Source organism: Phodopus roborovskii, unplaced genomic scaffold (genome assembly GCF_943737965.1).
Source record: "Phodopus roborovskii unplaced genomic scaffold, PHOROB, whole genome shotgun sequence".
Lineage (NCBI taxonomy): Eukaryota > Metazoa > Chordata > Mammalia > Rodentia > Cricetidae > Phodopus > Phodopus roborovskii.
Window position 1 is genome coordinate 38,292,525 of NW_026126511.1, and position 13,799 is coordinate 38,306,323.

General features: G+C 42.7%; 1 protein-coding gene across 1 annotated transcript in view; it reads left to right on the forward strand.

Moving 5' to 3' along the window:
* Window positions 1-268: 268 nt before the first annotated feature.
* The window catches only part of Gtf2f2 (general transcription factor IIF subunit 2), a 116,153-nt gene continuing 102,622 nt past the window's right edge, over window positions 269-13,799 (forward strand). The window contains exons 1-2 of the mRNA XM_051195359.1: window positions 269-388; window positions 3,520-3,593. Coding sequence (XP_051051316.1) covers window positions 323-388; window positions 3,520-3,593 — 140 coding nt within the window. The 5' untranslated portion in view covers window positions 269-322. The remainder of the gene's footprint in view (window positions 389-3,519; window positions 3,594-13,799) is intronic.

Consider the following 13,799-nt stretch of genomic DNA (forward strand, 5'->3'; position numbering starts at 1 on the left):
TCTTGTGAACTGGCTCTTTCGCGCACTTCCACCAGCGAGATACACTCCGCCAGAAGTCACGCCCACATAAGAAGTTGCCGGAGCCGGAAGTCTGTCCCTCGCGGCGCGCCGTCCTCACGTTGCCGTGCGCAGGCGCAGTTCCTGGCTCGGCGGCGTGTTCTCTTCCCCCACTCCACCCCCCAAGTTCCTGGTTTCCCGGCCGGTGAGCGACGCCGGCTTTTCGCGGTCTCGGCGCTCCGGCGGCTGGCTCTGCTCTGCCGCTCTGCGTCCTTCAGCTCGGGGCCACTGCCGGTGCGCGCACGCCGCCGCACGCGACAGACTCATGGCGGAGCGCGGGGAACTCGATCTGACCGGCGCCAAACAGAACACCGGCGTGTGGCTGGTCAAGGTGAGACGCGAGCGAGCCCCGGGGCGCTCCCGGCCGCCGCGTGTCTGCGAAAGTTCTGGTCCCCCGCCCCGAGCCACCCTGCCCTGAGGAGACGAGCCGGTCGCTGTGGGGACCGTTTCCAGGCGGGAGAAGTTACTTTCGGGACGCGGGGCGCCTTGCAGCCAGTGTCGTGGACTTAGTGTTTTTAAAGAGCAAGTTTAGATCTCATGAAACTAAACATCAGTAAATATTTTTTATGGTCATGGCAGGTGTTGTTGGCCCTTATTTGACTTACTTTTGCACATGGGGAGGGGGGATGGAGTCATGGAAGTTTTCCCAATTCACAGGATCTTTTGTTTTATGAGTGTTTTATCTTTATAATGAATGTCAATGTTTTAATTACATGGCTGAGTGCTCGTTAAGTCAAGAAGTTTCTGTCCACTTCTCTGAAACAACTCATCAATTGCCGGCACATCGGACTGTGTTAAACTCCTCAAAGCACTTAACAGTTTCCAGTGACTCTGAGTACCTGTATCCGATGATGACTGCCACCCCTCCCTCCGGAAAGTCACTTACTTTCTTTGCACTCCAGTTAGTGTTTGGCTTTTCCAATAAGTCATAATGAGTGTAAGATGTCTCACTCCTCAGCCTTCATGTCAGCTCTCATTTGTTTACAGCTGTGTAGGCCTGACTTAAAAACTGGGAGCAAATGAACTTTTCTGTTTCCAGCTGTTTGTTAAAACAAGAGTCTCATGGAGATCTCCCTGGTACACAGAAGGGAAGAGCTTGCAAAAATGTTGGGACTTGAGCTGATTTCTTTGTATTTGGAGTATGGCAAATACTCAGTGTTTGCCTTACATGGTTTGGATATAGTATGACAGCGGGAACAGAAATGCCAGTTTGAAAATGCATGCCACACTGTGAGTCCTGGAAATGGAACAGGAGACCCTAGAGCAGAGGGGTGGTATAAGAAAAGGTTGAAGTCAGAGTTTGGGATTGTCATTTCATGAAATGAAAATGTCTTGGTTTTAGTTTTAGGTAGGGTTGCAAGACATTATATCAGAAAAATAGTAAGTTTGGCCTCCTGCAGTGCAACTAGAGGAAATGGTAACTGTCATCAGAAACTGGGCGTTCTTGCAGGATCATAGGTATGTGCTGATGAATTAGGGAAACTTGTTCTGTACAAGCTGCCAGAATTTTGGTGACAGCTTTTCCTGAAAGGAGCTCAGCTCAAGCCAGTGTTTTGTGCCTGTTTTCTGTTCTATAGAAAGAGAGGAGAGTTGGTGTACTGAGCTGAGTCAAGTCAGACCAACAGTTTCCTATGTGGCAGATACCTATCCTCATCACCTTCCTCCAAGCTCAGCCTTTACCTTTTCACAGATGAATAAGGACAGGGGCACTGATGTCCAAAAATCAAAAAGGCCATATGTCAGAGAGACACAAACTAAGATGGGTGGGCACGAGTCTTGTCAGTTTCATTGCATTAAGAGCCTAAGAGATGAGGCGCTGGGTGTGTTTGTGGTGCTGTGTCTGGAGACAAGCAGTTCATGAGGCTGCGCTCTAATTAATGGATTAATTAATTACTCCTTTGGTGGATTCTTACAATGGCTTCTCTGGGAGGTGGTGAAGTGTAGTGAGGTGGGGAAGTAGTTGGAAGAAGTAGGTCCTAGCGATGTGTTCTTAGGGGCTGTGTCTTGCCCTGGCCCTTTCTGTATCCTCTTTATCTTGCCCATTGTGGTGTGAGTAGCAGTGCTCTTCCTTGCTTTTCCCCACCATAATAGGCAGTGCAAAAGTAACTCTTACATTGTATCTGTATTTGGTCACAGTAACCAAAAGTCTGATTAATGCAGATAACACAGCAAAGGCTTGTAAGAGGAAAAAAGAGAACCTCTTCCCTCCCTCCCTCCCTCCCTCCCTCCCCTCCCTCCCCTCCCTCCCTATAGTCCAAGCTGGCATAGAACTCACTCTGTAGTCCAAGCTGGCCTTAAACACATGATAGTCCTCTTCAGTGTGAGCTAGAGTACATGTGCTTCTTGTATATTTATGTTATAAAGTAAAGCTACCAAATAGATATTGCTGTGGTGGTGCATACTTTTAACCCGAGACCTTGAGAGGTCAACCTAAGTTCCAGGCCAGCCAGGAACATAGTAAGACCCAGAGGCTGGACCAGGGCATTGGATTCCCTGGTACCACAGTTATGGATGGTTGTGAGTTGCCATGTAGGTGCTGGGAATTGAGCTGAGGTCCTCTGGAAAAGCAACCAGTGCCTTTGATGCTGAGCTATCTCTCCAGCCCCTATGAAACTAACTTCAGTAGCAAAAACATCAAAACTTCATATGGTTGTTGAAATCCACTGTACCCAGTCTTGTATCACTAGCCCTAGTGAGTCACTGGTGAGTTTTCACATCTGTAGAAAGAGAGGGCATGTGAGTGTGCAGTGTGACCAAGAGAACAGGTGGATAATGGATGTAGAATTTCTAGCATGGAGTCTCACAGAGTTGTTTTCTCATCTTCCTCTTTTCCAGCCGTGGGCATATTATCTGGCACATATTTGTAGTTCAGTAAGTTAGTATGACAAACATACACAGAATTGACTAAACGTGGTCTTTTTTTTACCCCTTTGTTTTTTAACCTTAATGGATCAAGCTATTGTACCCAATAATGAAATCTTGCTAGACTTTCCCCCCACTTTCTGGCCCTGACACCCATATCTTAGTTGTGCATTAGTGTTCGTGGTACTATTCCAAGTTTATTGTGAGAAATGCTGATGACAGATGGTACTCATTGAGTACTTACTCCACACAGCACATTATGCTTTATTCTATATAGTTTTTCCTTTGCTTCTCATAACAGGATAACCTTAACGGTATGTACTGATTTCAGGGTCTAAACTACTTTGAAGAAAGAGACAAAATTGTATACTAGGGAATTAATATATTCCATTTTTCCTTCTTGGAATTTAATGCCTGGTGACTTCTGTATCTGGTTTTAGACATGATATTTGCATGGTCGAGAGCGTAGTCCCTGGTGCATAGACTCTGGAGACGGCTTGGCCTTGACCTAGCTCTGTCATTGCTAATTATATAATCTCAGGGAAGGTATATGAGCTCTAGGTACTCATGATTATCTTGAAATGTTTTGTTTCATTTTAGGTTCCTAAATATTTGTCCCAGCAATGGGCTAAAGCCCCTGGAAGAGGTGAAGTTGGGAAACTGAGGATTGCCAAGTAAGTTATTTATAAATATATATAGGGCATAAACTATAAAAAATTAAAAGATGTTGTTTTTGAAAATGTTTATAATTGCTTTTGAATGTGATCATAGTCTTAGAGAATATATTTAGAGGGTGAGAGTTACTGGACATGTTAAAGCAGGTCATGGGATAGTTATATAGTCTGTGATGAGATAGGTTTGTGCATGTGTGGTAGGTAATGTGAATATGAAGTTAAATTTATTGGCCACACTTGCTGGCAGTGAAGGAGCAGATGACAGGATTTCCCCAGCTCTCCATCTGTTCATGGTGTGCAAAGGTATGCTTGCATTAGGCATACCTAGAAAGTACTTTGATGGAAGGACTTAATGACATTGTGCCTGGCTGTAGGGCTCTGGAAGGAGGTACAGCCTCAGAAGCTTGAGTTTCCTTTTTTCCATCCATCCATCCATCCATCCATCCATCCATCCATCCATCCATCCATCCACATTTGTTGCCCCTCTTCTATAAGGTGTTTGAATCCAGGTCTTCCATTTTTGAAAACATTTTATCAGTGAGTTTCATTGCCAGCCCCAACCCTCCACTTTGTCTATCTTATCTATCTTGGTGTTTTTTGTTTTTTGTTTGTTTGTTTTTAAACACAGGGTTTCTCTGTGTAGCCCAGGTTGTCCTGGAACTCACTCTGTAGATGAGGTTGGCCCTGAACTCAGAGATCCACCTGTCTCTGCTTCCTGAGTTTGGAATTAAAGGTGTACGTTACCATGCCTGACTTTACCCATTCATTAAATAAATGTTATTTTATTTTTCCCCAGTTTTTTTTTTATTTTTTTAAAAAATAATTTATTTTATGTGCGTTGGTGTTTTTCAAACATGTCTGACTGTGAAAGTGTCAGCTCTTGGAGTTATAGGCAGTTATGAGCTGCTATGTGGGTGCTAGCATTTGAACCCAGGTCTTCTGGAAGAGCAGTCAGTGTCCTTAAACCTCTGCCATCTCTCCAGCCCTAAGTTATATGTGGTTTTTGTCTGTATGTGTGTCTGTGTACTACATTCTTGCCTCATGCCTGAAAGGGCCAGAAGAGGGCATCTGTTCCCTTGGAACTGGGGTTGGAGTCAGTTGTAAGCCACCGAGAGGGCTGGAGTTTCAGTCCCCTTCCTCTGGCAGAATAGCCTGTGCTTTTAACTGCTACACCATCTCTCCAGCGACTCATCCATTCACTTTTAATACAGCCCCAGTGAGATTCCCAAGCCTACTTCATTGAAACAGCTCCCATCTGTTACCAGTGTCGCTGTCTTTATCAGTTAGCTTTTGTTTCATAACAGAACTTTAAAAAACTTTTTATTTGCTCACAATTCTGGATTTGTTCTGGTTGGGGCTAACCTGGTTTCCTATCAGGTGGGCGGTGGCCATCTGTTTTGCCTCCAGCCTGTTTCACGTGGTGGTAAGAGTTTCCAGTACCAAAAGAAAAGAGGGCCTATAGTTCAAGCAGTTTGCAAGCCTGAGCTATGTCCGTTTCCTAAAGTCCAGTTAGCCAAAACCAAATTCAAGGGTCTGCAACAGATTCTGACACCATAGAGTTTATTGCTGTAAAAACTTATCCACATCCCCAACTCTTCAGAATCAAGTGGCAGCCATCTTGATTGGCCCTCATCAGAATTTGACATGGTTGATCGCTTCTTTCCTTAAAACTGTTGTCCATCACATGAGGACAGCCCTCTGTCGCCCCTTCCTTCATTGTCTCCTCCTCCTCTGGGTGCTGATAGGCTCCCTACCCCATCTCAGCTCCTTAGTTTATATGACCCCCTCCTCTCAATCATCAGTACTTTTCTTCTCTTCATTTTCTTCTAAGTGGTCTCTGTTTCTTCTGCTAGCTTTAAATACAATTGATGTTTAAATGTCTAGCTCAGGTCTAGTCCTCCCCAAACTCTAGGCTGGTGACTGGCCATCTCTTCCATATTCCCACGTGGATGTCTCAAGTGCAGCTGAGGCTTAGTAATTACTACCTGCTTCTGTCAGAAGCAGCTTCTTCTAGTAGCCCCATGGCTTGCTCCCACACCCTTTTAGGTCCCTGTTGACATAGCACTGCCCCATAGCAGCTTCCCGAGGGCTTCCTGACCAGCCATGGAAAACAGCACACTGTACTTTCTACTTCCTCCCTCATTTTTTCTTGTGTCCTTCCTTCCTTTCATGACTTTTTTTTTTTTTTTTTTTAACTTACCTGCTCTTCTCATCTTACCTACTATGTATTTGCGTATTATTTATCTTTCCTGGTGTATTATGAGTGCTACAAGGTCAGAACTTCTTTTTTGTCTTGGTAATAACCATACTTCTGGTGTTTAGAACAGTGGATGGCATGAGACACACTGAACATAGTTTTGTTAAATCAGTCAGTGAAAACTTCTAAAACAAGTTTAGTAAAACTAGCTATTTTACTCTATTTCTTTATACAGTTGTTTTAAAATTAACAGCTAGTAAACAAGAGTGAACATTTTAGGGCTTAATTTTTTCCTGCTTGTTCTCCTAAAGTATGGAGTTGATGTCCTCTATCCCCCAGATGCCCAGTATCTGTGAAAATTACTTCTCAGGGGTCGTTTTAAAGTTTCTTCAAGAAAAACACATCACTCTGGGGTTAGGTTTATTAGCTTTCTTCTGGGTTTTGCTCTTTGTCATGAATTGTCTTTAAGAAACGATACTTCTTTGTCTTGTTTTGTCTCTTAGTTCTTTGTTTATTATGTGTATGTGTTTGTACACATGTGTATATGCATGTTTAAGTATGTTTGGGTGAGAGAGAGAGCGCGCATGCGCGCCAGTGTGTGGCCAGAGCCAAAGGTCACTCTCAGGTGTTTCCCAGGAGCTGTCTGCTGTCTGCTGTCTGCTGTTTTGTTTTGAGACAGGGTCTGTTACTGAGGCTGGGGGTTCACCAAGGCGTCTGTCCACCTGTGACTCCCCAACAAGCCTCCATGCCTGGCTTTTTACCTAGTTGCTGGGGTTAGGTTCTCATGCTTTGGTGGTAGGCTCTTCACTGACCAGGCTATCACCCAGTTCCAGGTTCCTCCTATTATAAAATAACGTATTGATTGAAAGCAGGTCAGAGTTGTAAAGCTAGGTAGTAACAAACAGCACCTCTTTTTCTCAGGGAAATGATCATGTCTTGATACATTTTTACATATGTTACATATGCTGACATGCTTTACCACCAACTCCCTTGCCCTTACTCCAGATGTTTAATTAATGAACCAGGTTTGAATTCAAGCTGTTGAGTTGTAAGAAACTCCAACAGGAATCAGTTCCATTTGGATTTCTAGACTATGTACAGGTTGCTGAATCTGAGGTTAGATCTCTTGAACTCGTCTGTTCAGGGCTGGTGTGGGAGCTGAGGAAAGGTCTCATTGTCAACTCTGATAGCTTGAACTCAGTCCCTGGGACATACATGATGGAAGACATGTCACTAGTCAACCCCTACAGGTTGTCTTCCAAGCTTTATAGGCTCTCACTCCACCCCCATAAACTACAAATACATTAATTTAAAAAGTTAAATTGCCCGTTTTATGGTGCTTTCATAGGAATCAAGTGAGATAATGTGGAAATAGTTGCTTATGTAGATAAGCATAACATGAGGTGGTGGTGGCAGTGGCGGCACACACCTTCAATCCCAGCACTTGGGAGGAAGAGGCAGGCGGATCTCTGATAGTTTGAGGCCAGCCTGGTCTATGAAATGAGTTCCAGGACAATCATGAAGGTTATACAGAGAGACCCTGTCTCAAGATACAAAAAAGGAAAAAAAAAAAAAAAAAAAAATAGCATGAGCCTATTCCTGGACAGTTGTAAATATTTTCCTGAGTCATCATACATGATTGTTTTGGGATGCTGAGGGTGGGGCTCACAGATGGTAGGAAAGTACTCCCCCACTGAAATGCTGCAGTACATCACTTGCTGACAGAAGCAAAGAATGCACACCTTCAGTTAAACTCAATGTTTCCTGCTCAAGTAGGACCCTTAGAAATGCAGCAGACAGTTGCCTACTTTCTTTAAAGGACCCACTTAAACATTTTCATATTAAATGTAATTATATCATTATCCCCTCTAACCCCTCCATGTACCCCACTCTTTAGTTATCACCTCTTTTTCTTTAATTGTGAGACTGTGTGTGTGTGTGTGTGTTTGTGTGTGTGTGTGTGTGTGTGTGTGTGTAAAAATTCCTCAATATGTAAATACAACTTGTTTAGTCCATACTTCTCTGTTTTCAGGGCTGAGGATTTGGTATTAGATAATCAGTTGGTGTGCTCTTCCCTGGGGAAGGCTATTTCTCCTCACCTCAGCATTCCTTCTTTGCCTTAGTTCTTTTTTAGGGTTGAGGCTCTATGCGAGTTCTTTTGTCTGTGTTAGCATGTTTCTTGGTGTTGTCCTTCATTGTGCAAGAGGGGGTGGGAAGAGTGTAAGGAGCAGAGGGACAGGGAGTTTGCTATTGTATCTCCTAGAAATGCCAGAAGGACTTAATAATTTTTATGTTGTTTTACTGAAATGGGAGCCCATACCAAGATGAAAGCTGAGATGTGTGTCATTGAAGAAAGTCAAGGCAAAGGCAAAAGGCGTCATTTATACACTGAACCCCTTGTCATGTGGTGTGTATGACTTCACTCGACTCAGGACCTGGCTTCTCCTCCTGAATATTGTACATAGCTGTTGGCTGTTAGGGAATGTTATTGTAAAGTGTGTGCCTTTTGTTTATGCTCCATTTGTTTAACTCTGTGAAGCTGTGATTTTCTGTCTAAAACACTTGATGGTCTAATAAAGAGCTGAAGGGCCAATAGCGAGGAAGGAGCAAGGATAGGCGGGGCTGGCAGGCAGAGAGGATAAATAGAAGAACCAAGGAAAAGGAGGAGCACATGAGGGTCCAGCTACTCGGCCAGGCACAGGGTAAGACGAAAAGTAAGATATACAGAAGTAAGAAAGATAAAAGCATAGAGGGAAAAGGTGGAAGGGCTAGAAACAAGCCAAGCCAGGCAGTCATAACTAATAAGACACTGTGTGCGATTCATTTGGGTTCTGGGTGGTGGGCCCCCCAAAGAGCCAAAAGAGTAAAAAACAATTCAGACAACAGTTGGCTCTGGGAATTACTCTTTTAAGTATTAGCGTCCTTATTTGTGAAGTGTGAATATTAATATTAATGCCTCCCAACCCACAGAATAGTGCTTATAAGACAGTAGATGCTTCGGGTTTGTTAAATGGCTTTGTAAACTCTGATGTGTCCTTACCATGAACATTGCATTTCTGTAAACCTGTACAAAGACCATGCCTAATGGAGGAATATCAGATCTCTGTTGGTGTGAGAGACTGAGACTTTGAGGAACAGGTTTCAGGGAAGTCATGGAAGCCCTGACACCTACTGCATTGATCACTGAAGTAAGATGTTACAGGTGTTGTTCCTTCAAATGAGCAGTGGTGGCTGTGCTTCCATTTTCTCTGGTGGAAGACCAGGGCATACTTACTGAGCCAGGGTTGAAGGGAATGTCAGTCAGCAAGTTCTCAGCAGAGAGTTCTCAGCAAGACTGAAGCTGAGACAGATTTATTTCAAGCAATCAGATTTTTTACACAATTCCTAAAACAAAATATAATGGTAGGTGCCAGGGTACAATGATGGTTGCAAGCTAGATGTGGTACATAAGATGTATGTCCAAGACAAACTGTTCAGCCAAGCTTCTATCTCATGGGTCCCACCCTTTGGGAGATGAGCTATCCTTTCACAGTGGTCCACCTGAGACCAACAGATATTATATTACAGTTCATAATTAGGAAGGTTGGGAACCACTGTTCTGTATGCTTCACTGGCTTCTAGGGAATGCAGGAGCACACAGATGGCCTGAATCCTTCACTGCCTGAGGGAGTGCCTCAGTTTCTCAGGAACTGAAAGGCACACAGTGCCCCAGGAGCCATGGACTCTTAACCTGAAAAACCTATGACACATGCCTCTCAAAGCAGCTAAACCAGGCCAGCTTTGTGACTCCCTGCACATTAGTAGCAAATTTCAAGCTCCCTTTCCCCCTTACTTTAAAGCAGATGTCTTACTAGTTGCATCCAGTCTTCATAGGTGGCCGAACCTACAGGTTTGCTTGCATCAGTCCTAGTTGATAGCTTTCCTGGGGTGGTTATTGACGTGTCTGGTTTCATTCCACTGAGTATCCTATTTTTAATAATAAACTGTGGTTACCTAAATGTTACTGTGTGCGTGTGTGTTTGTGTGTGTGTTGTGTATTACCAGGCCTAGTTTTTATATATAAAATGGTATTGCTTACTCTTGACCACCCAAAGCCCCTTAGAAATACTGTGTATATGTGTTTTCTTGTGTAAGGAATACATTCCCTTTAATTTTTTTTTTAATCACCTCTATACAAACTAAAAAGTCATCTGTATTTCCCATTCACCCCTTGAAGGTGGTGACAGTTTGGTGTGTAAGCCTCTAGATTGCATCCTGATTATTTTGGATGTGTAACATATGGTGCAGTTTTTAAAGCATCTTTGTTTATTCCACTGAATTCTCAGACTTCTTAGGCTCAGTATTGCTAATTTCAGAACATAGCACAGAGCTCTGGTTGTATTCTCATTGTCATTCACTGTTGTATGGGGCCTTCAGGCTTTGGTTTATATATTGGTCTGTTTTCCTTTATCTCCTCTGGGGGTGCATGGCTGGTCCCCCCATTCTTTGGATTTTTTTAGAAAGAAAATTCTTAAAAGTGACTTGAAATTACTTTAATCTTTTACAGTGAAGAAAAAGTAAACATGCCAGAATTTCCTCTTTAAAAATTGTGATCTTGTGGTTGATGGAAAGTAGTTTGTTTGGTTGTTGTTGTTGTTGTTGTTGTTTTAATAGTTTTTCAAGACAGGATTTCTTTGTGTAACAGTCCTGGCTGTCCTGGAACTCACTTTGTAGACCTTGAACTAACTGAGTTCTGCCTGCCTCTGCCTCCCAAGTGCTGGTGTATGCTACCACTGCTCATTAAGGATTAGTTTCTATGCCAATATACAATAGAAAGAGCAGATATTGTGGCCTGTGTGTGTGTGTGTGTGTGTGTGTGTGTGTGTGTGTGTGTGTGTGTGTGTGAGAGAGAGAGAGAGAGAGAGAGAGAGAGAGAGCGCTATTTACACAAAGTGACACGGTCTTGCCTTACAGAAAAGCTGACCTCTTTTAATAATAGCACACCTATAGTAGCTAGTTCCCTGAGATTCCAGTGGAGAGATGCTGGAAAACAGCTTGTCCCTAGTATCTGCAGTTGCATCTTCTGTGTGTCTTCTTCACACTCTTAGGTGACTGAGTTTTCACTGCAGTTGTTGAAGTACTAAGTTTACTATTGGTAAATGTAGGATGGCTTAGCAGTGCCGTGACTTAGTTGTCAGGATTTGGGTTGATATCTTGCAGAATCTGAGTCATCAGATTTTTATGGCTGTAAACTGGTCTCTATTAATAGATGCTTGTTTAGAATGAAGTGCAGTGATGGTTTCACTCTTCTTTTTGCTAGTTAGCACACAGTGCAGGCATATGCTCCATTCTTATGCTGCTCTTAGAGAGAGGTGGATGGGCTCAGGGAGTGGGGAGGAGAGTATTTCAGTCGATGCCTTATGAAGAGCATGGAACGTTTGAAGGATTTAGAACTATTGAGAGAATTAGGGCACTATAGGTAAACTACTCTTCAAATATTTTTGTGACTAGTAAATATATGATCAGTTACTGATTCTTAGGAGGAAAAGTAGGCAGTTTATAGTTGTCTATATGTATATGTTGTGGGAGGGCTGCAGTGTTGACTTTATAAAAAGAATAAAGGGTTTAGAAAGGTAGTGTGGTACAATAATTAGGTGCATGGACCTGTAAGTCAGGTTGGAGGTTCAATCCTGACCATGTTACCAACTAGCTGTGTATTTGGGGGTAAGTTATTTACTCTCTGTTTTCTCATTGTTACAAGGGCAATTATTAATACCTCATGTTCACTGTGCATGTGTGAAGTGTTTAGTTGGTAAATCATAGCACATACCACATACGCACATCATATACAGTAGGCACCATGAGATGTAGGGGGACTTCCCTCCCTATGCCAGATCTCCCGAGGTCACGGAGAGTGTGCTGTGCCGCATAGGCCAGAAGCTAGGAAGATCTGCAAATCTGCAATGCACACTGTGCTGTTGGTCATCTCTGCACAGGCAGGGCTGTGGGTGCAGAGACAGGCAGGCAGAGGGGAGGAAGGAAACATGCACCTGGGGAAGTAGCTCTCCTCAAATTTGGTTCCCATTTAATGCCTGAGAGGTGGAGAGTCTGGCTGTGAGTATGTGGAGAGTGACACCCTATTTAGACAGTTGGAAATTTGGCCATTTATATGAATCAGTTTATGAGATGCCCTGATCCTCTGTACTTTCGATTATTTAGTGCTTTTGGGCATCCAACATGTATCCCACCTGAGTTTATACTGCTTTAGCTTCTTTAATTTTACATTACCATCCTGCCTCAGAGTACTTCAGGTTTCTGTGTTTGGTTTATGTTGCATTATACCTACAATCTTGAGTACTATACTTATATGTCTTTTTCAAAGACACTTGATTTATAGCTTTATTGCTCAATAAATTTAACATCCTAGGTCATTTGGAGCCCATCAATACTAAAAATGTGCAAAATAAGACATCCGTGAGATAAGACCAAATGAATTCATAACATTCATACTGCTAATAAGCATTTATATTAGCACAAACTGTTTGAAAGACCATGTGTATGTGTATCTCTATCTGTCTATTTATCTATCTATGTCAATATATGCAGTACACACATTATACATTATTGCTGCTCACAACAAAATAGAGTTGGAAACCACTACTCCCTGGTAGATACTTTACAGCTTGGGCATTGTTAACAGTTCTTGTTACTGCTGTCACAGACACAAACACAGTTGCACACAGAAAGAGAGACAGAGTTGGGATGATGAAAGTGAAAGATAAATAATAAAATACTCTTGCCTTGATCCCAGCTGTGTTCATCAACTTCTAAGAATTTATCCCACGGACCTAGTTATTGATGCAAAGATTGATAAGCAAGGATAACTTTCATTCCTTAGTAGGGATTACTTAAATATGCTAGACATAGTTTTTAATTACTGGACTTCTTTATTTTAAAACAGACTTAAGGTTAGGGCTGTAGCTCAGTTGGTAGAATGTTTGTCTGGCATGTACAAATCCCTGCTTCAGTCTCCAGCACTGGATGTGCTGGAGCATAAGACTGTCTCAGGTTTTTCTTAAGCTACATAAAGGACAGTTAGAAGAATTCTAAAAAGTACTTTTCCTGTGACCCATTTAAGACTACGGTGCTGAAATAGGCCTGGTCACTCTGAACTACTTGTAATATGTGTTTCCTACAAGATGTCCTCCATGTAGTCACATAGACCTCCACACCAGCAGGTTAACATCCAATAGTGTTACCCCTTATGCTTAGACCTCATTCAGCTTTTCCAGTTACCTCAGTATTGTTTTATAGCACAGTAATCCAGTTTAGAGTCTGAGATTGCACTCTGTCATCGTGTTTTTTAAAAATTTCCTTCATTCAACCTAGAGCGTCTGGAACTCTCCTGGGCCTTTCTAATGTGTAAGCTTCAATGTTACTGCTATTTACGAGGCAGTAATTTTACTGGATGTGCATCAGTTTGATGGTTCTTCATGATGATTAGATTTGAGTCATATCTCTTTGGCAAGAGTATAACAAAGTACAGCCGGGTGTTTTCTGACATTCTGGAGGGATTTGCGTGCTTGCATTCTGCCCTGTTTCACATGGTAGTAACTTGATCACTTGCTTACAGGTTGTCTCCTTTCTACTTTCTTGATTCTAAAGTTACCCTTTACTTTTTTGTAGTATAGTCTGTGAGGTGGTACTGTTTAAATTATCTGTACTTTATCAGAATTTTAGTTGATTTGTTTATTTTAGTATGAACTTACAGATTCTGGTTTGTTCTTTGAGTCACAATTTGCTGTTCTATCCTTTATTCTGATGTGTGAATGCCTTCTCACCCTGTGTTGGCTTATTCCCTGAGGTGGGCTCCATTTGCTCTGCTGACAGGGATGTGTTCTCACTGTTAAGTTTCCTCCAGAGAGATGTGTTCTTGCACTGGTAGGAGCGTAGCAGTACGTTTCGGGTGCCTTCCTGTGTAGATGCCCTTACTTCTGCGCATACTTCCAGCCAAGCCATTCCTTCATGGA